At 41.8% G+C, this 21,185-nt stretch overlaps 1 protein-coding gene across 2 annotated transcripts in view; it reads left to right on the top strand.

Moving 5' to 3' along the window:
- Window positions 1–19,973, top strand: part of syt7b (synaptotagmin VIIb) — a 91,776-nt gene extending 71,803 nt beyond the window's left edge. For both annotated transcript variants that reach the window (XM_076729217.1, XM_076729207.1), the window contains 6 exons: window positions 11,763–11,886; window positions 16,278–16,545; window positions 16,684–16,853; window positions 17,182–17,296; window positions 17,490–17,689; window positions 19,008–19,973. In XM_076729217.1, coding sequence (XP_076585332.1) covers window positions 11,763–11,886; window positions 16,278–16,545; window positions 16,684–16,853; window positions 17,182–17,296; window positions 17,490–17,689; window positions 19,008–19,112 — 982 coding nt within the window. In that variant the 3' untranslated portion in view covers window positions 19,113–19,973. The remainder of the gene's footprint in view (window positions 1–11,762; window positions 11,887–16,277; window positions 16,546–16,683; window positions 16,854–17,181; window positions 17,297–17,489; window positions 17,690–19,007) is intronic.
- The last annotated feature ends 1,212 nt before the right edge of the window (window positions 19,974–21,185 follow it).

Raw genomic sequence — 21,185 nt, 5'->3', positions numbered from 1 at the left:
CTCTGTCCGTCTCTCTGTCTCTGTGGTTACCCCGTAAGCTCTCTGCGCCCGTCTGCTGGCTCGCTCCCGGCCGTTTTCATGGAGCCCAGCGGACTGAGAACGATGGAGCAGGATGATCCGGCCCAGAATATATGTGACAAGACAGGACGCTGTCAGACAGTGAAAGAGAGACAGAAAGAGTGGGAAACCTTTGCTCTCCGCTTTCTAGAGAAATATGCTACAAGATAAAAATAGACACTCCCATAGAGGTTTCTGTTGGTTTATTAATGAAATCAAATACAGCTCGCAGCACAAATATCTACAAACACCAAATCCGATAATAGAGAAATAATAGGATGAAAGCAAAAGCTGTGCGCGCTGTGTATTAGGTCAAATCTATATTTGTTCAGTGAATCCATCTAAATATGGACAGCAGACCAAGTGGCACCCTGTCCTCATCCAGCAGATTTGAGATATTTATAATTATCAACACATTTTTTTTTTTTTATATTATTATTATTTGTCCACTTTTGGGGCAGCAGAACAAGCAGTAAACAGAACATTAATGTTGTTATGGTGAACATGTTTGCCTGTTCACTCAACCAGCAGACACAGAACAACAGTCATTTGGAGTCATGTTTGTGTGACGAATGTCTAAAATCGCTCTTTTGTTAGCTCTGTTTTTGTCCCCACCAACTCATGAGAAAAATATTTGGGTTTTTACCTGTTAAATGCTGCATCCTGTTCAATAGCACGTCCTTACCTCAGCTGGTTGGTGCTGAGCAGGTAGTGTACAGTAGGTTCTCCACTGAAATCAACAGCCTGCTGCTGCTGTAAAAGAACGCAGTGAGATTTAACCAAAACACTAAATCTGTGGGTTTTAAAACCAAAACAATTCTCTGTCAGTTCATCACTTCGAGCGATCTCTTTCACAGCATTTGATCCATTGTTGATATATAAAAAAATACTAATTAGTGCAGCTTTAATGTGTTTTTTGAATTCAATCAGTGGTCACTAATCTACATCACAGCTGCGGGGGAAGTTGTAGTCACTGACTTGAATCATAATTATCTCATAAAACCTGTTTGCCTTGTTCAAAGGAAAATATGGTTACACAAATGAGGAGATGCATGACTTGTCTATTCGTTCTGTGGCTTTCTGAGTCAGTAGTGATGTACAGGCAGATACTGTTGTGGTGTGCACTCAGACGCTGAGAGCAGCTCGTCAAAGCTTGCAACATAACACTGAGATATGATCTATTTTTACCGCCTGTCACTCATCTAACACCTAAAACTAATTACTTGCAGAAGAGCCTGTTTTAGTCGGTGACAGCTGAACTCGTGTGCGTATATGAGGTGCTGGTGATAGTCCAATCATCCCTGAACAAATTTACACAGGTCATTATCAGCAGTGTGTTGTGAGAGAAGTTTAATGGTAATCTGTGATTTGGAGCAGCAGCAGCTCTAGTTGTTGCCTATAAAACCTGTCTTGTACTTATTACATCTTAGAGATAAAATCCCATAAGGAACCAATGCAGCTGTGATTACAGTTAATTATTGTCAAAGGACACATTTTTGTTTCTCGCTGATCTGTTATCTACAGACAAAGCCAGTGTTTTCACACTCTGTGTTAAGTGAAAGGTCCTGTGATCTCCTATGTGGACCTTGTTGTTATGTGAGTCAGTTTGGGTGACTGTGTTAAACCGGCCAAAGCCCTGCGGTGGACCGGACATAATCACCCACCTGCAGATAACTATGATGGAAGCTCTGAAGCCGTTTGCATTATTATCATCTCAGAAAGCTGCTGTTGCATGGAGGAGCTGCATCTTAATGAGCTCAGAGCTTCACCACACACAGAGACACAACAGGGAAATAAATATGAATAAACCCAAAAGAGCTTACTGGCCCCGGACAACTTCCACTCTGAACAATGAGTTTGTAAAAGCTGTAAAAACGTGCAACGGTGTCTGAAATGGAGCATGTCAAAGTCTGCTTCCATTCGGCACAAACCAAGAATACACTCTACCCACACAGACTTTCGTAGTTAATAAGTTCACGTCCTTCTAATTCACTGATACTGAGGTATATATATGTATTATATTTTCAACACGGTGGAAAAGAGTTGAAAATATAAAGCCCTGGTGTGGCATGCAGGCTTTCAGTGTGGTTGACCATTTATAACCTTTAAATGAGGAACATGCTCCATTTTACCACAAAAAGTGTACGCTTGAGAAGCTGGAAGCTCCAGTAGAAAAGAAAGAGACAAACCTCGCAGACATCATCTGTGGAAAAATGCCACAAGAATTAAAAGACGAATAAGTTTCCAAAGTCTAAACACTCAGAACGAAGAGAAAGCTTTGCACACCGGTTCACAAACAGATGCGATATGGAGAATATGTGATGCCAAAAACAAGCTCCCACACACTGTCAACACTTATGAATTCATTACAAACTGTGTTTTGATAAAATAACCTTTGTCAGGCATTTTCACTGCATTACATTCTTGATGATGCTGTTTACTGTCTGCTGTCTTCTCTCTGTTTTACATATTTCTTTGAGAATTTATCCCTTTTGTGGGTATTTAATGTTTCGTCTTGTTGTGTTTATGGTCTTTTAAAACTTCCCTGTCTATTTCCAAGTGTTTTCGCTTGAAATCCTGTGACTGGCTGATAATACCTTTAAGTATGTACATGTACGTGTTTACTGTGGCTTGCTAAATGAAATGCCTGGTGAAGGTCATTTGACTGAATGAAGCTATCTGAGCATGCGCTAATCAATAGTTTTATATTAACAGTGAATTAAATGAATGGGTGATACCCACATATAATTATCACCTGACTCTATGCAGCACTTCAGTGTCCTTTGGCCCATTGTTTTGGTTCTATGTCCCACAGCTATACTGTTTGCATTGACGACTGGATCAAAATTCCTCCCAACCCTCGATTTCCTTGCTAAACTTCACTGCTAAATTTTTGTCCAAACCCGTCCTAACCCATTGGATACAGTCGGATCATGTCAGGTCCCATTAGGCTTGACTCAGGTATACACACTCTACCTCCATCGGTCCATCCTTCGTCTCAACAAGATGGAGACACTCAGTGTCCAAGGTGGGAAACGTATGAGCAGGACGTCCCACATCCAATGAATGATACGATGAATTCGCCTGAATTACTTTTGATTATTTTTTTGGTAGATTGTCATTTGGAGATGAGAATAAATACTTAAAGATCAGCGGTGCAGTACATTTGACGGGTGCTGTTATTCAAACATCTGTCTGCACACTGTTGGTATGGGTGGAGTTCTAATCTTGGCAGTGTTAACATGATGCTGCATTCGCTGAGTTGCAGGATGCCACACTGCACAGTATTAATCAAGCAGGAAGTTGTTGCCACCCTTTTTCAGCTGGCATATCTGACTTTTTCAATTGCGCGTCCAAGCCAGCAATCACAGCGAGTCAAGCCTCCTAATGACTCTCCGGGCCGGCCACTGGGCCCATGGCAGCCTCTGGAGCCGGCAGTGGCCCGGGTGGAGCGATGATTGGAAAGAAAAAGCGATGTAGGTCAGCACAAACGAGGCATCTTTGTAAAAAACCTGTCAGATCTGAGTCTGGAGCTCATTCACCATTTCCCTGGTTGCTGCTTGTGGCTACGAGCAGGGACCTGATTTGAGAGAGCCCGTGAGAGGAAAGCGAGGAGACAGGGAGTGGTTGGAGAAAAAAACTGTGAAGTCATTTAAAATATTCTTTTGACTTTTATCTCTAATTTCGAAAAGGATATGACATCACTAGCTACAGGTTATTTATGCACAGAGCGTGATTTACAAAAACAGCAACTCCCACTGGATAAATCTGAGGAACAAGGCAGCAGAAGTCTATTCAAAGAGCATCAAGCCCGTCGAACGCTGTAGATGGCTCCATTAGTTACATTAGCCTGCGCGTTGAGGGGGGCGGTGGCCGAGTGATTTGTCCCTGTTGGTTGGGAGCGCTGAGTGGGCTGACATCGGAGTCCAGCCCTCATCCATCATGGGACATGGGACCTATATTGTGTTTCATGATCTCCTGGGGCGAGTGTATGATCAGATATAGTATGTTTATGGAGACACACTTCCTATCCAGGCCTTGCTGGTAACCCTCATCCCTCATGTTCTCACCCGTCCATCCACTTCCCGTCCTTCACCCTCTGCTTCCCATTCCTCTCCCCATCCGCTCATCAGTTTCCTCTCTGGCCTCTGTAGCCCTCATTTTGCTCCTCAATAAGACTTTGTCTCCTCGTTTCTCCTTCATTCCCCCCACCTTCTGTCTCAGTCTCTCCTCCATACCCTTATTTAATTGCATCTGTTAAGCCTGCTTTTCTTATTTTCCTTGTTATTCCAGTTTTGTCTCCTTCTCTTTCTCCTTTTCCATTCCACTGTCTCCTTACTCACCTAATCCACCCTTTCCTGAGGGTGTTGACTGGCGTTGTGATGGGATGATGTCAGAGCAGCGCTCCTCTGTCAGCACGGATGACTGTCAGTTCAGCCAGACTCATTGCTGAACGTCAGAAAAAGGAATGAGATTTCCTTGTGGACAGTTTTCATGCATTGGTATACATTTGCTCACACCACCATCAGCTTTCTGCAACATCCCCGTATCGCCTTTAAATGTCTGCGTTTAAGTGTTTAAGTTTGGCCTCAAAATGTTTATACATACACACCAAAGTTGAATACTCATCCGGTCTTAGTTTAATCTTGTTTAATTCACCTTAATGATAAAAGTCAATATTATTTTATATTGTTTTCTCATGTGAAGCCAGCTATGGAAATAAATGCAATAAATCTTTGTCACTTTATAACTTATCTCATATCCTAAGGCAGGTTAACTTGATTATTTTGGCATGACTTGGAGAAAATGATAAGTGGAACTGATAGAGGGTAATACACCAATAAAAATAACTTTTCAAATGAGCTGTCTGATCCACTTCTATCACAGGCCGAGTTCTTCTCTGGGTGATCAATGTTTAGCCAGCTCGCACACAGTTGACAGCTAAACTAAGCATCTATGATAACAATTTTTTTTTATTATTAAGTCCATACACAGACATAAAATAGTGAAGAATTTTCTCATTCAACCCATCTCTCAAAATCAACATTTCTACACTGCTAATTTGTTTTGACAAGAAATGTTATTGCTTCTCAAATTGTGTTCACTGGCAATGTTTTGTCCAGTGTTTATACTGAATGTTAGTCATAGGGAGGAAGTCGGGATGGATGATGGATGTAGAAAGCACAGGACTTTGATTCTGGAGATCTACACAAAGACAGATTTTGACTATGGCTGAGATCAAATAGACTTGGATATCTTAAGGAGGACTAATTAACTGTGAATTCTGGGTAAACTGAGATTTTTGTCAAATTTAAAAGCATGTCTGAATGATCAAACCGCTCAACGGTCTTCACTCCAGCAGAACATGTTTGCCTTCTGGAAGAATTCAACAGCTACAAGGACATTTCACTGTGAAAATTCAGGGACGAGCGTAACAATATAAAAAACTTCTATAATCCTGAAATCACACTGGACTGCAGACCCTGGACTCTTAATGCAGCAGTGCCCCTAGTTTGAATCTGCGTCTCAAAGTAACAAAAGCACCTTGGTCAGGGTTAGTTAAAAGCGAGGTAACACTTTATTGTAAGGTACACATATTCACCATTAACTACTTTGTCATTACAAAGCACTCATTAATTGTTCTGGGGGTTAGGATTATTAATGGTTAGGGTTATTAATGGTTAGGCTTAGGTCATTAAGATCATAGCTCATGTACAACAACTTCCTTTCTTACTATCAATGAGGACGAATTAGGAGCTCATTTAAAACATCTGATTTATTCCTTTAACATTTAATACAAACACGACTTAAATCCAATGCTCTGTTTAGATGAGTGAAACACAAGTACACATATTTGTGTAGTGAAGTGCTTCAAATGCATAATTGAAGAGAGATAATTTGAGACAGATTCTGCTGAATGTTCTGTTGCTAAGCCTGTGATTTTTTTTAATTTTTTTTATTCCCATCAGTTTTCACACCTCAGACTGGTTATATTTAGAAAATGAAAACTCCACGCCTGCTCCATAAAGTGTGCAGACAGATACTTAAGCACCATCTCTAAGCAAACAGATGGCAGCTAGATGTGCATGCACAAGAGAAATCCCATAGTATCCTGTGTCCCAGCAATGAGCAGACATGCAGCAGGATGATAGCCAGAGAGCGAAGATATGGTTTTGACGCGTGTGAAAACACAAACATGCTGATTAAAATTCTGGTCATCCAGTGAATATGGACTGCAGGTTGCTTTGCCCGCTCTGAATCTTCTCTTGCTCAGGCTTCTTGCTGCCAAACCTCTGCTTGAATTTCCTCGCTGGTCCTGTGGCTTCTCCTGGAATTACATACATGATATACCTTTATCTAAGCTGGGTGAATGAAGCATGTACTTTCCATTTATTCAGTCTTTCTTAATCAGTGCTAAACAGACTTTTCAATAGACGATGTACATGTGACACAGGACGAGATACGATTTCTCTGCATCGTCCCCTGGGATGTAACGACCTGTTTTGTCCAATTACAAAGAAGATGTCTTATAACTGAGTCCCAGATTGAGGCCATGAGGTCAAAAGTCAGGGTTTTGAGTTTCAGTGCGTCAGATCGAAGTGGTCATTCTCCAGGGACGCTGCCCTCGACCTCCAGGAGGATTGTGTGTGTGTGTGTGTGTGTGTGTGTGTGTGCGTGTGTGTGTGTGTGTGTGTGTGTGCTCATTAGTTTGTTTTATAGACTCACTGGTAGTTTATTTGCATTTCCCTACTGTGGAGAAAGCACCGAGCGAGATCAGAGCTCATGTCAGTCTGACGATCCAGCCTGTTTTATTAACAGGGGAAAGGACGTAACTCCATCGCTCCTCATTTCTGCCCCTGCCTGTTGTTTTGAGTATCATGGCTGGAGGTTGTTCTCCACTTTTATTTTTTTGTGCATTTATGAATCAGCCATTTTCAGCATGAGCTCACACATGCCCAGTGGTATGTGCCGTGGTGCGTTCGCAGGGTCACCGCGGGTTGGAGCAGTGTAGGTACGAAAAGTCAAAGAGTGTGTTCCAGGAGTGTGTTTCAAAGGCTTTCTAAGTGTTTGGTCCCTTTGCCCTGTGGGCTTTTTGCTATTTTCAATACGTGCCCCTCTCTGTGGAACTTCCTTGGATTTTACTGTCCTCTTTTGAAGGCTCCTGTTACCATGGTTACTGCAACCCCCGAGTAAAATGCATGATGGTAGTGAGTACAACCTTAAGTGGGAGCACACATTTCAGTAGTCATGGTTACAACAACCTCTAAAGAATGAATTATGTAAGTGGTGTTGTGTTTTAGACCAGATAGTCACTCGCAGGCAGAAAGGGGCGACTCACAGCTACAAATATGCTTCCCCCCTGTTTGAGTCAGTCCTGAAGTTTGTCGCCGTGGCATGATACATGTGTGCTATTTTTTACCGTCAGATGATGGCAGAAATGTTGGTGTTTATGTCGAGTTTTGTCATGGAATCCAAACAACTGCAGTGAAAAGAGAGTGGAAAGGGAGCGATTCCTCTTTCCTTCATGTTACACGGGAGTATTTCTGCAACATGTCTCCATTGTTTCCTTTATTTCTCTGGACAAAAAGCTCATTTGACTGGATGTTATCATGTCTGGTTGAGACATTATGCTGCACCAGTGCCCTGCTGCAGACTGAGAGTGTGTGAGTGCGTGCATGTGTGTGTGTATTTACAGTACATGCATGGATAAGCTCACCTCACTACCACACCAAATTGCTCCGTGTCTCACAGGCATGTAATTCATGATTTGAGGATGCAGCGGCAGGTCTTTATTTGCTGTTCATGTCACCATACATTAATCTGTGGTGACTATGACATGCTGACACCACAGCTCTACTTGTCTATTATAAGTCCTTGGGGAATGCAGCGCATGTTGATGAAACAAGTGTATAATTAAGCAAATTCATCTCTATTAAATGTGTTCGTTTCCCCAAAACAAATTGAGGTGGTGAAGAAAAGAGACAAAGAATCGTCTCGCATTTTTAGCATTTTGGGTAATTTTATTTGCAACTCATCGACTGACAAAACTGATGATACATTTCGGCATGAAACCTTCATCAGAGCACATGACAGCAGTGAACTCTCTTTGTGAAAAACACATCACCCAAACAAAAAAACAATTGCATTTTTGCACCCGCAAGTTAAAAAAGTGAGAAAACTGTTTTGGGGAAACAAACACTGAATTGAGGTCCTTTTTAAGCCAGAGCACCCAGCCTGAAGTGAGGGTATTAATTTGCTTTGATTTGCTTTGTATTACTGGAATGAAACCAGTTTTATTTTATTGTCCAACAAACTTTTTTTCCCGTGATTACTTTTAACGGTGATAGACAGTCTTCACAAATTTATGCAACTGTCACAAAAACATTCAGACTTTCTGGCTTCCAGACAGAGCAGTGAATATGTTAACAGTTAAGGGGAAAAAAAATATAATATATGTGGCCCTGCATTAACTACAAGTGTTTTATATGCGCTGTGTCGAGGTACTGCATGTGATCTGAATGGCTGGGATGATTTATAGGCGAATATTCACAGTAGCACCGTAGAATGAAATGCAGCTCTCCATTGTAAATAATGGAGAAAATTCCCGGCCGTGTTTATGTAAGGTTCCTCAAGATTCGTGTGGACTCTGTCTTGTGTGTTGGGTGTTGATTTAGTGGGGTTCAACGGGCTGTCATTGAGCCAACCCCTCCTACAAGTAAGCATTTACAGACACGCAGCTGACAGCCATATATTATGTGCTCTATAGTCAAAGTGGGGAATGCCTCCGAAGACTCATCCCTGTAGCTGAACTGCAATTGAACCGTTTGGAGGGGGGGAGGTGATAGAAATAACATTTCCTCATCGTAAGAGCTTTTATAAAATTAAAGTTTTAAGGTTCAGTTAGTGGTTGTTGTGCCATAAAATCTATCTGAAAGGTAAACAACCAATCAGGCATAACAACTGTGAAAAGGATAATGTGATTTTTTTTTTTATTCCCACACATTGAAAATGTCTGAAAGCATAAAGGAGACAAAGTACGGATGGATTATAGGCAGGTTTTAAGGATCTGCATACTGATTTTCCTTCAGTAGTAAATGCGTTGAAAATACAGGCTGGAGTGATGCGAAATCAAACGTTTTATGATACCAATAAGGTAGACCTGAGATTTACTGATGCAGAAAATCCTGCCAAAAACAGAATCCTTTACAGACGTACACAATTACAAACATTTAACTGATAAAAAATAAAAACAGCCTTATTTCCTTTATCAGTTTTGGTTCCTTCAAGCTGCCTAGAAGAAAGACACATTATCTGAACTGCTCCGGCATGCTTTGTTAAGAGATCAGCTGTAATACCGTGTTTACACATTTTTAGTGAATGGGCTTAAATAGGTAAAAAAAAAAAAGTGGGTCTTTGAACACACAGCACCACAGCACAGGTGGGAGTTCAGTCAGCGGCACAGCGAGACAGCCAGGTGTTATGTGCGTGACTGCCATGTGTTATGTAATTATTTTAAGGTGCAACACATTGTTCGCTGGTGTGTCAGGGGCTGATATTAGACACTGTAATTGGATATTTTTAGCTTTCTCTGTGTACATCAGTTTGAGAGCTAATGTTTCAGAGGTCTTTCTCAGCAGATACATAAACCAGCAAGCTGTATTTGGCAAGCAGCTGAAGCAGAAACCATTACATTCTGAATTAAGTCTGAGCTGCATTGTTGGTGCTGTGACCTGCAGATCACAGGAAATAAACGCAGAGTGACGAATCAATTCTTTTCTCTTCCACACCATATCCTTTTCTCCACCTCTCTCTGTTTCTCTCGTTCACCCTCGCTTGTCTCTTTGCTGTACAAACCCTGTCCATCTCTCACCGCTCCTTCTCCAGCCTTCTATTTTGTTTGCCCATGTAACGTGTCAGTTTGCTTCCTTTCTCTGCTTTAGAGCATGTGACTCTACCCAAAAACCAAACCTGCTCTGTTTTGTTTCCAGGCTTTTATCCCGTCTCCCTGCTCTCCTCAGTTCCTCTTTCAGATAATGCCTGTGTGCGTTATTGTGTGCGTCTGGCGATGTCTCAGTCTCACAATAATTTGAGTCTGTAACCTCACTTTGTTCGTTCTGTTAATCCTCCGAGTCTTAACAAAGACAAATCCTCTCCTTCACTTTTTCTCAACCTCTGTGCACAGATAAGTCTTCAAATGTATCTTTCCTTCTCACATCATCTTTCCCACAGTACCCCCATCTAATCTCACTTTTGCTTTTGCCTTTGTGTTTTACGGCTCACCTGCTCGCTCGTTCACTATTTCTGTCTCTCTGACTCTTTCTGTTTTTTCTTCCTGGGTCATCTCTCTCGCAGCGATAAGTGCTCATTAGTCTTATTTGTCAATATGCCTAGACTGGTATCAGATCTTTGTATTTTCCCTATTGACCAAATTGTTACATAATATGAACCAGGGGCGCTTTTTTTTCCCTCTTTGGTATTTTAATATTTTCTTTTTCTTATTTTATTGAGCTCCAAGGATCATCAGTCAGATGTATTATTGGTTATTTCTAAATTTGGCTTTGGTTGATGGTAAAGTTTTGTGCATGGATAATAAGTGTGACGTGTGTGATGTGGACAAAGTTTCATATTTGTGAATCTTTCTAGATTGTTTATTGAATCCAATACTGTTACAGTCCACAGCAGCAAGGCTTACCACAGCCTCTATCGCTTAAGAGACGTGGCCAAAAGTATGTGGACTCGAACATTACACTCATATGTAACTGTTAAACAACTCAAGAGTAAGATGAGAAGATTGATGCCACTGTCATGCTTGTACAATAAATATGAAGCCACTGCCAGCACCTTGTTAGCGTAGACTAACTGTCTATGCTAACTGTGTCCTCAGTCTGAACAGTCTTCATGCTAAGCTAAGCTAATCAGCTCTGGCTCCAGCTACCTGTTAGGTGTACAGACATGAAAGTGGCATCGATCTTCTCATCTAGCTCTGTGCAAGAAAGCAAATAAGTGTATTTCCTAAAATGTCAAAGCATGTTTCTGCACGATTAGCTTACAGAACTGCTTTGTCAAATACTGTAGGGGTTAAATGACAGAAACAGTATTTTTTTTCCCTTCGCTGTAGACAGTTTGAGAGATTCATCGAGGGCAGTCATGTTGTGTGCTTCTTTGTTGGTTACGTTCGTAGAGTAGAAACATCAAAAAGTGTCCTACCCATGCTTTCAGCTGTCTTCTCATGGCACATAGCTCTCAGACTGAAGCAGCTCCTCAGGAGTCTTCCATGACAGCCTCAATTTTTGGTGGAAAGGTTTCCACAGCACTTTGAAAGCAGGTTTCTCCCATTCAGCCACAAGATTATTAGAAAAGTCAGATACTGATGTTGGGCCTTAAGATCTGGTTCACAATTGGTGTTCTAGTTCATCCCAAAAGATGGGGGCGGAGTCAAGTTCTTCTACACCAAAGATTTCTCTATGGACCTCTTCTTGTTCACAGGGGCAGTGGACCTTCCTCAAACTATTGCCACAATTGTGGTTGCACATGCTTGTCTAAGACATCATTGCATGCTCTATTTCCCTACACTGGAACTGAAGGATCAAGCCCAAAGCCTGAAAGCCCCAGGCCCAGACCAACAGTACACAAAAGTACATGAACACCAGTGCTGAACATGAGCATGTTAACGTGAACATGAGTGTTTGTGTCCATTTTAACAGGACCCCGGGTAACAAGCCAGGCAGCAGCCCCAGAGGTCAGACCCCAGACGAGACCGGACGCCGCCACGATGCCAACTCCTCCGTTTCTGACCTGGCCAATTCAGTCACCAGTGACATGCTCATGGTAACACACAATATCAACACAGTATATCTGCAGCCCCATGAGACACATTTTATTGATGCGCCACCAACTCATCTGTGGTCTGTCTTTTCTGCATTGCTGAACTCATCTATATTAAGAGCGGGAGGTCTTCTGTCAGCAAAGCCTTTTAAATCATAATAAATGAGACGGCGGAAAGACTCGAATGATGCTTCCAGATCATCTTTCCTAATCTGAAATGAAAGTTACATGCAGGCCTTGAGACGAAGAATTGGAAGATGAGTCAAGGGGGTAGTCGAAATCATCTAAAAAAACAAAATAAGACTTTAACTACAGTTGTAGTTGTATTGTACCGGGAAATCAGTTTCATACATGTTCCACAGTGACTATCTCAATTACGACTACACAGAAAGTAACATCCAGTCATATTCCTGCAGGTGTACAGCACAGCCACTACAACCTTACACTTAACACCGATTTTCCAAGATGATTATGAGCAGTTTAATCTGCTGATGATGAGTTTGTGATACGGTCAAAGATCAAGCCAGAGAATGGACCTTGAGATTTCTATATTTATTCATTAATTAATTTATTTATTTATTTAGTTAGTAAAATAAATGTACTTTGTGATTTGGTGGTGTGGCCTTTTTGGAGCTCTGTTGTTTGGTTCCTATAAAAACTGACATATCAAAGTAGTGAAATAAGTGCTGATTAATACATGACAGATACTGTTAACTGGCACTTTAGCTCAAAGTAATTAACTTAGAGTTCAGTGTTCAGTGTGGCAGTTCAACTTTCTTATCACTTGGGTCCCCTTTTTTTTTTTTTTAGTTTTGGCCATCACTTCTATCAGTAATTATAGAATTTTACTTATCAAATTAATTGCTGAGATCTGGAAACATAGTATATCAGCTGGGGAGAAACATAGCCTAAGCATTCAGGCAGTCCTGTGGGTTTTAAGCCAAGCTTATTTGAAAGGGAAAATATAGGCATTAAAATAATTTCTGAAAGTGTCTGTTGTAAACTTCCATCACATAATTACAGACTGACCTACCAGTTTAAAGCAACGTTATGTAAGAATTGGTATTTTTTGCAACTTGCCGACTGTGCAGTTTCAGAGTGCAGAGTCAGCTCAGGGGACTGGTAGCTATATATGGCTCACTGAGCTAATTTAGTTCAGCAGATACAGTTATTTTCTCCAAAAATAACATCCAATATCACCAGTGACCAAAGTTAGAATGTTGTGTTTTTGTACAGTAATCAGTGAGGCCCAGCCTCCAGCCTCCAGTCTCTACCATTTTTCCAACCTAATTCTTGTCTCATTTGTGGTCTGAAAAACAGTAAATTTATCAAATTCAGTGCACCATATTATTGTTTTCCAAGCTAATATAGCTGTCACATTACATGAGACTTCCCACGTGACCGTGAAGCACATTAGAAAAGCAATAGATGTGTACTACTGAGAATAACAAGTTAGCTTCTTCTTAGCTGAATGCCCACAGCTGATGGTGTGTGACTAAGTGCCATAGTGCATCACGCACGCCTTGCAGGAGATTGGACCCATTCAACCCAAGTTACATATTGAAGAACAGGTATTTGGGGTGCGACATTGTGGCAGGTTAAAGGTAGAATATCTGCATAACATTGCTTTAACTTTGCTCTACCTTGCATGCCAGATTACAGTAGTTGATTTATGTTTGGATAGAAATTATGGCAAAAGCTACATAATTCAGACAAAAGTTGTGATATGCCAGATTTAGATGTATTCTGTGAAATTATTTAGCATGAGGTGTTTACATTTATTTGTCTACCACCTACTGTAAAAAAATACACTGTGTTGGTTCAGGAGACGACAGAGAGAAAAGGGAGCCTGCACACTTCAGTTTAATTGACCAAAGTCCAATGAGAACTGTTTCCTCCTCCCAAGTCTTTCATCGCTCAAGAAGCACAGTCTTTATCCCACTCAGCTCAGCTCACCCACCTGTAGAGCATCACAGTCAGTTATTGCCATACAGTCTCTCAGCTAACTGAAACATACAGTAATCATCACCCTGAAGTGAGACACTGGGAGGGGATGGGCTGTGCGCCTTATTCAGCGAGGTTCGGTAATTAGCTGTGAAAGAACACACAGTGCTGTGGGTGCTGCAAGAATATGGCAGAGATGGGTATGAGCAGTAATTATGTGGGTCTCATGGTGTGTCTGAGGAATTCACAGTGGTGGTGCTTAATGATAATACTCATTCTGTACAGTTTGGCCAAAGGCGTCTATATATTACACAACCCTCCTTTCATGCTGAAAATACCCATCCAGCACTTTGAGCCACTTGTGCTGCTGTAGGAAAAGCAACAGCAGACTTTACGAGGATGCTGAGAAACGGCACTGAGCGTCAGTGTATACATACATCCAACCCTCACAGGTGTTTCAGGTGATAGGGGCAGGAGGAGGATGGATGGGGGTCCTGTCAGCATCACATGGTTCTCTCTCAGCTTTTAGCAAACATTACTCAAACAAGAATAAAAAGTGCATTTGTTGGGGACTATTTTCAGCTGCGGATTGACACACGTTTTGTGGGCTAGTGAGAATTTCCGGCAGAAGGATGGCGCATATGGGTTTGACTCAAAATAAACTACAGTGCCCATGTTTACAGTAATGAAAGAACATGTCAGCCTGTGGCTTTTTTTGGGGAGTTTTTAATAGTGTTTGAACAACAGTGGAGGCCAATGACACAGAGGAATCGAGCTTTAGCAAGACAATGCTTGTTAGTAGAATCAGTCCGTCGTTGGTTTTGGTCTTTTCAAAAAATGTCTTAATAGAAAAAAAACGTCGACTATCACCAGGCCATCTTTTGTGTTCCAAGAGAATTTGCATGTACTGCACGTGGGCTGTTTTAGTTTCAGGAAAAGAAATTAGAGAGCAGAATTTAAGAATCGAATGAGAAGTGAGGATTCTGGGAAAAAGAGAAAGAGCCCGACGCATAAAATGGGGAAAAGCAATTTAGGCCAGCTGTTGGTTGGAGGACTGCATAATGAAATGTGATCATATTCAGCATGGAGAATGAGGCTGAGCAGCACCATCAGAAATATGTGGGAGAATATAGAATTGGATATTAAATTTCTGGAACTGCTCCTTGAGTAATGCCCCGAGCTCCTCCACCATCAGATAGCACTTTTTAAACTGGATTTCTCTCCCTCCCTCCAGGCCATGTCACCAGCAGTCAGGGGGTCTGTCTACCAACAGATAATCTGCCTCTCATCTCCACACAGTCATGGATGCTTTTTGCCTTTATCGCACAGCAGACAGCGGCCATGTGACATGACGCTATGTTAGTAAGCTAGTGAGGAGCTGTGTCTTTAATGCTGAAGTGCAGAATGAGTTTCTCTTGTGGATTGGAGTTCAAGATTCCTGTTTAGTGTGACATCACCTGTCAGCTCCTCTTGAAGTAATGAATTTGTGTTTGAGCATGGTGCTTGACCCAGAGGTCTGGTAATTTTGGTGCAGTTCTCATGGTGCTACATTCTGTATACCCTTATATACTGCATTTCCAGTTTATTAGGTACACCTAAGTGAATGCAGTTTCATACATCAGTCCTGCCATAAAGCCTCACTTCATGAGGTTTATGATGTTCAGAGACTGTTGAGGAGATGTTGATTTAACTTCACGGTCGAGCTTGACACTTTATTCTTGACCTTGGGATCAGCATTTGACAAAACAATCTCAACTCAAGGTTCACTCACTTGTTTTGCTCTGGAGCTTTTGACTGTATCATGTGTGTCATCACTGACAGGTGCATGTTGCACAGCTGTATTTTATTGAGTTTATAACATGCAGTACATTGCATTGTGGGATTGTAGAAAGTAGAGTATAAAGGGCACAAGCCACTTTGCGGTGAAAACAAATTGTTTTGTTAGCAACTTTGTGGTCATTTTGGAGGCTGCAGCTCACAATGCTGTTGACGGTGTTAAACTGCGAGGTGTTTTTAATATTTTGCCCACCTCAGTTAGCTTTATCATAGAAGGTAGACTTAATATTAGAGACATCTTGTGATATAAAGCACTGTAGTTTAACAGCACCACAGACTAAATCCATCTATAATATGGTGACTAAATGTGTCTCTCTTGGTTTAATTCATGATACAATTATTACTTCTACCCTAAAAACAAACTAATCTCAAGTGAAATGTGATTCAGTCTTAGCTTATAATGTATCTCTGAGAGACGTTCATTCTAAAGAGGGATAGTTTTCTCCTCCAAGCATGTAGGTGGTCCTGAAACCTTGTGCACATATCTAATGTCAGAGTAAACAGAGTAATGAATGAACAATACACCAATAAAATACAATATAGCAAGAACATATCAACCGCCTAGAGTTGGATAAAAATCTAACTTTGTCTCTCCTTCCTCTTGTGTCTCTTAGTTGTCTCCAGGCTCGGAGGAAGATGATCATGAGGGTCCAGTGTGTGAGAAGCTGGGCCGCATTCAGTTCAGTGTCGGATACAGTTTTCAAGACTCCACCCTCACTGTCAAAATTCTCAAGGGTCAGGATTTGCCTGCTAAGGACTTTTCCGGCACCTCCGATCCGTTTGTCAAACTCTACCTGCTGCCAGACAAGAAGCACAAATTGGAGACCAAAGTCAAGAGGAAGAATCTAAACCCCCACTGGAACGAGACCTTCTTGTTTGAAGGTTCAGTGGAGGAGGGTTTTCTAATTCCTCAAACATGAACTTAACAATGCTCACAGCACATGCAGGCACTCTTAAGCTATTCATTTTCTGTATGCATATCTATGGCTGATCAGACTGTTGTGTCAATGTCTTTCTCAGGGTTCCCCTATGAGAAGGTGGTCCAGAGGACTCTATACCTGCAGGTGCTCGACTACGACCGCTTCAGCAGGAATGACCCCATAGGAGAGGTGTCCATCCCCCTCAACAAACTGGACCTGGCCAACATGCAGACTTTCTGGAAGGAGCTAAAACCATGCAGCGATGGCAGCGTGAGTAAGAAGGAAAAAGGGTGGGAGGGAGGAGGTAGAGGAAAGAAGAGAAACAGGAGAAGAGGGAGGAGGGGAGAAGAGAAGATGGGACAGAATGTAACGGGTGATGTCATTCCTGGCTGCCGTGATGCTCCCGGGGGAGATGTGACAGCGTGCTGGTGGGAGAAGAGATAGAAGGGAATATGGAGAGGCTGACAGGTAGACGGAGAGAACACAGGCAGCCAGAGGAAGAAACAGAAATACACAGGAAAAACAGAGGGGAGAAAATTGTGAAAAGAGGATCAAAAAAAGTAAACAATTCCACTGTTGTTGTGTATAATTTCTCTAGGGGAGTCGAGGGGATCTGCTGGTGTCTCTGTGCTACAACCCCACAGCCAACACCATCACTGTGAGCATCATCAAAGCCCGCAACCTCAAAGCCATGGACATCGGAGGCACTTCTGGTACAGATGCTCCTTCATCTTGCATGTCCTTTTATTGCTGCCCTTCTGCATCACTACTGCTTCAAAATGAAAATGAGAAAATTATGTTTTTTGTTCGACACTAGAAAATGACATTAAACCTGTGGCGGCACATGATAAACAGGAATGAGACACTGTAAACAACATGCAAACTGGGACATTTTCCTATCCTCAGACCCCTATGTAAAAGTGTGGTTGATGCACAAGGACAAGCGTGTGGAGAAGAAGAAGACGGTGGTAATGAAGCGCTGCCTGAACCCTGTTTTCAACGAGTCCTTCCCCTTTGACGTGCCTGCCCACGTGCTGAGGGAGACCACCATAATTATCACCGTCATGGACAAGGACAGGCTCAGTCGCAATGATGTCATTGGAAAGGTATCTCCTTCCCTCTTCTTCGGCTTCTTCCTTCTTATTCTTCTTCTGACTGTGTGACAGACCATCAGCAGCTGATCACTGAGCCAGTCTCTACTGACCCCTGCTGGAACACGCACATCAATCTTCTGCATTGCAAATGAACACATATGCAACAAATGGGAAGATTTCCAAACGTTCTTAGTGTTGCCGTTATTTAGACTCACACCAATGACCAATAAGCATGGCATGCCGGCAAATGCAGGTGCACACTCTGATACATACAGTCACATTTAAACACTAATAAATATTAGTCATTATTCATTTATTATAGGAAATTACAATCCTCCACATACATTCAACTTTGCACGTTCAGCCGACCTTCTGTCCACTGACTGAAAGAGTCGAGGCTACGCTAGCTCAACAGTTTAGATTTGGATTAATTGGAAGTAATTTATTGGAAGTGTACCAATTTAACTGTGTCTCTGCTTGAGTTGTAATTGTTGCCAAATGAATTTGTTCTTCTCAGGAAACTTCCTAAGAAATTATTAGGAATTTGCAGACCCGTGAAATAAAGCATTACCTTAGTTTCTGCTCTTCCATTATTTAATCCACATCAGTTTTATCCCATTACTGATTCATTTATCAGTACTCAACTCGACGCTAACCACAGCAGCCCCAGTTCCTTGTGCATACTCCTTGTGCAGATATATGCTCGAGAATAGAGCTCTCACACAATTCATAAATTTATCATTTCTGCTGGAATGCTGCTGGAAAGACTCCAAAGCCCAAATCAAATCCTTGTTCCTTCTGACACTGTAAGCATAATCTTTGCGCTGTGCACTGCATGGATGAGCTATTATGCACTCTGTCATTCATGGACATCGACTGTAATTGCAGGTGCTACATCCTAACCATATGCATTATCTGCCTACACACAGCAGGCATAATATGATTCTCGTATACCACAGTCATAAATAACTTGAAACTGGGACAATGAAAACGTGTACAGCATATCACAGATCAGGAGTTTCCTTCTATGTGAGAATTACTTAAAGACTCAGTGTTTGATCTTCATTAGCGTCAGCATTACCCTTTCTCAGAGTGTTTCAGCTGGTGAGATCTCTTCCTCTAACGGCTCTTTTTCTGCCCTGGATTTGAGTTAAATTCTGATTAGAATGGCAGGCTTAGTGCTGAAAGCAGGGCTAGACTTTAGACTTACAGTAAGGTTTTTTCATTTTTTACTCAACACCCCACTACTCTTTTTTGGGGGGATCTTTACAAATGCCATCAGTCTCTATGTGACATTACATGTGTTACACTGATTCTGTCTTTCTCACAGATTTATCTTTCATGGAAGAGTGGCCCCGCAGAGGTAAAACACTGGAAAGACATGATGGGTCGTCCTCGCACTGCCGTGTCCCAGTGGCATGCTCTCAAGGCCTGAGGAACCCAGCGACCAACCTGCCTACAGTGTTTTTCCCCTCAGAATTCAGCATCAGCCGCTCAGCCCCTGCCCTCAGCACACATCCCCTACCCCCTAACTGCAGCCTTGTCTGGGCTACAGATAATGTGTGTCATCTCTTTGTTCTCAGGCCTCTTTGATATCCTCTGCCCTCAGTCCTCGTGACAGGATCCTTAAATTTCACCCTTGTCAAGTCTGGATTCCCACCAGACCCCTTCTCATCCCTTTGTCTGAACTTAAAAATGTCTTTGATGTCTTCACTCGATTCCTCTTTCTGCCCTCTTTCTATAAGATTATTTGTTTTTTTTTTTCCTTAGTCTTTCCTCCCCCAAGTCAAACATTCCCAGTGTTTAACATCAGAGCGGTACCTCTTGCCACCCATGAATACAAACTACCAACCAAAAATGGGTCAAACTGATATTCCAACCATCCTCTGCGGTGGCAAGATGGGCTGCGTTCAATCTGAGTGTGAATGGCGATGACCTGTGCAAACCGTTTAGCACCCTCCACCTGGTGTTGCAGTGAGGAATCACCCAGCGCCTCACCTCTTTGTTCAAGTCCTCCTCCGTTACTGTCACCATTCCTCCATACCCTTAAAATGCCTGAAAAATCAGGAAAACCGACACAGGCAATGGAAGAGTGACGGGCTGCATTTAAGATGGAGTTAGACTGGAATTGGACTCTCAACTCATGTTTGATCTTTTTTCACTTTTCACTCTTTCTCTGGCACCACTGTAATAATTCTCCCTTGGCTGGAACCCTTCGTCGTCTGTGCGTGCTGTGGGTGATGTGCTGTAACCCTAAATGAAGTTCTCTACCAAAAAAAAAAAAAAAAAAAGAAAATTTAAAAAAAAGGATATGAACAAGAACATTTAACGCTGGTCCAATAGGGCAAGTCTCAAAAAAATAAAAAAAAGTTCTTATTTTCTTGGCAAAGAAATCCTTATGGACAAAAAAAAAAAGAGTAAAGTGATTAATGTTGTGTTTTATTTTTTGATTTTCAAAAGAACTTAGAGAATCAACCTGTTCTTCCAGACACAGAAAACAAGCAAAAAGCCAGCTTCCGTAAGTGTGGGTTAATGGGTGTGTGTGCGTGTGTGCATGTGTGAGTGAGTGTGTGTGTGGGAATGTGGGAGTATATTTTGGACTTGCACAGCTAATTTAAATATATTGTTGGAAACAGCATTGCCCTTGATAATGATGGTGAAAATAAGGTATTGCTGGAAGTTCTGGTGTTGAAGTTAGCTGAAGACGTGGGGAGGTCACTGAGGCTAAAAGGTCAAACCACCCGAATCACATGGTATCGTATTTTCTACACCCTCGCACCCATCAAGCCAGCAGATAGTTTCAGATGTTTATGTTGCGGTTTGATCTCCTGAAATCACTGCTGCCACTTCAAATGCAAAGGAGATAAATGGGATTTTATTGTGCTGCTCGTTGCATTTGAAATGACTTGTGAGAAAAACAGCTACTTGTCTTTCCAGAAACAATGCTCCAGTTAATCAGACAATGCACCCAGTGAATGGTTTTCAATGGGAACAGAAGAAATCGGTGAAAACAGCTGAAGAGAACATCTGTCGTAAACAACATCAATTACTTGAGCGATACAAACAAAACTCCATTTGTTTTTTACTACATTTCAGTGATGGAGAGGCCTCAGTGGTGCCACAGACACTAAAACTGAAACTTTCAGCAGGCTTGATACCATTAGAGGTATGCGGGTAAAACATTGTTTATGTTTTCTTGACAAGAAAAATCATAACTCAAGGTCCCCTTACTAGCTTTTTCCTGCTGTTGCCTTTTCAACCACGTCTCAGTTTTCCTCAGCACGTGGAGTTTGCTCAATTCAATGCAAGAACACATGGTGGTAGCCTGCAACAGCCAGTGTTTCAGGGTGTCTGGTGTAGCAAGCGGGTATCCTGACAACAGGTGACAGATATGCAGGCCAAGACTTGCCAATCATTGAGACACTTTCTAATGAAAATTTGGCTGATCTCTATCAACAGATGTTTGCTTTTGAATGGACATTAACAACCCAATAAAAAGCTAAATCGT

Source organism: Chaetodon auriga, chromosome 1 (assembly GCF_051107435.1).
Source record: "Chaetodon auriga isolate fChaAug3 chromosome 1, fChaAug3.hap1, whole genome shotgun sequence".
NCBI lineage: Eukaryota > Metazoa > Chordata > Actinopteri > Chaetodontiformes > Chaetodontidae > Chaetodon > Chaetodon auriga.
The sequence above is the reverse complement of the archived record's forward strand: the minus strand, read 5'-3'. Positions and strand labels throughout refer to the sequence as shown.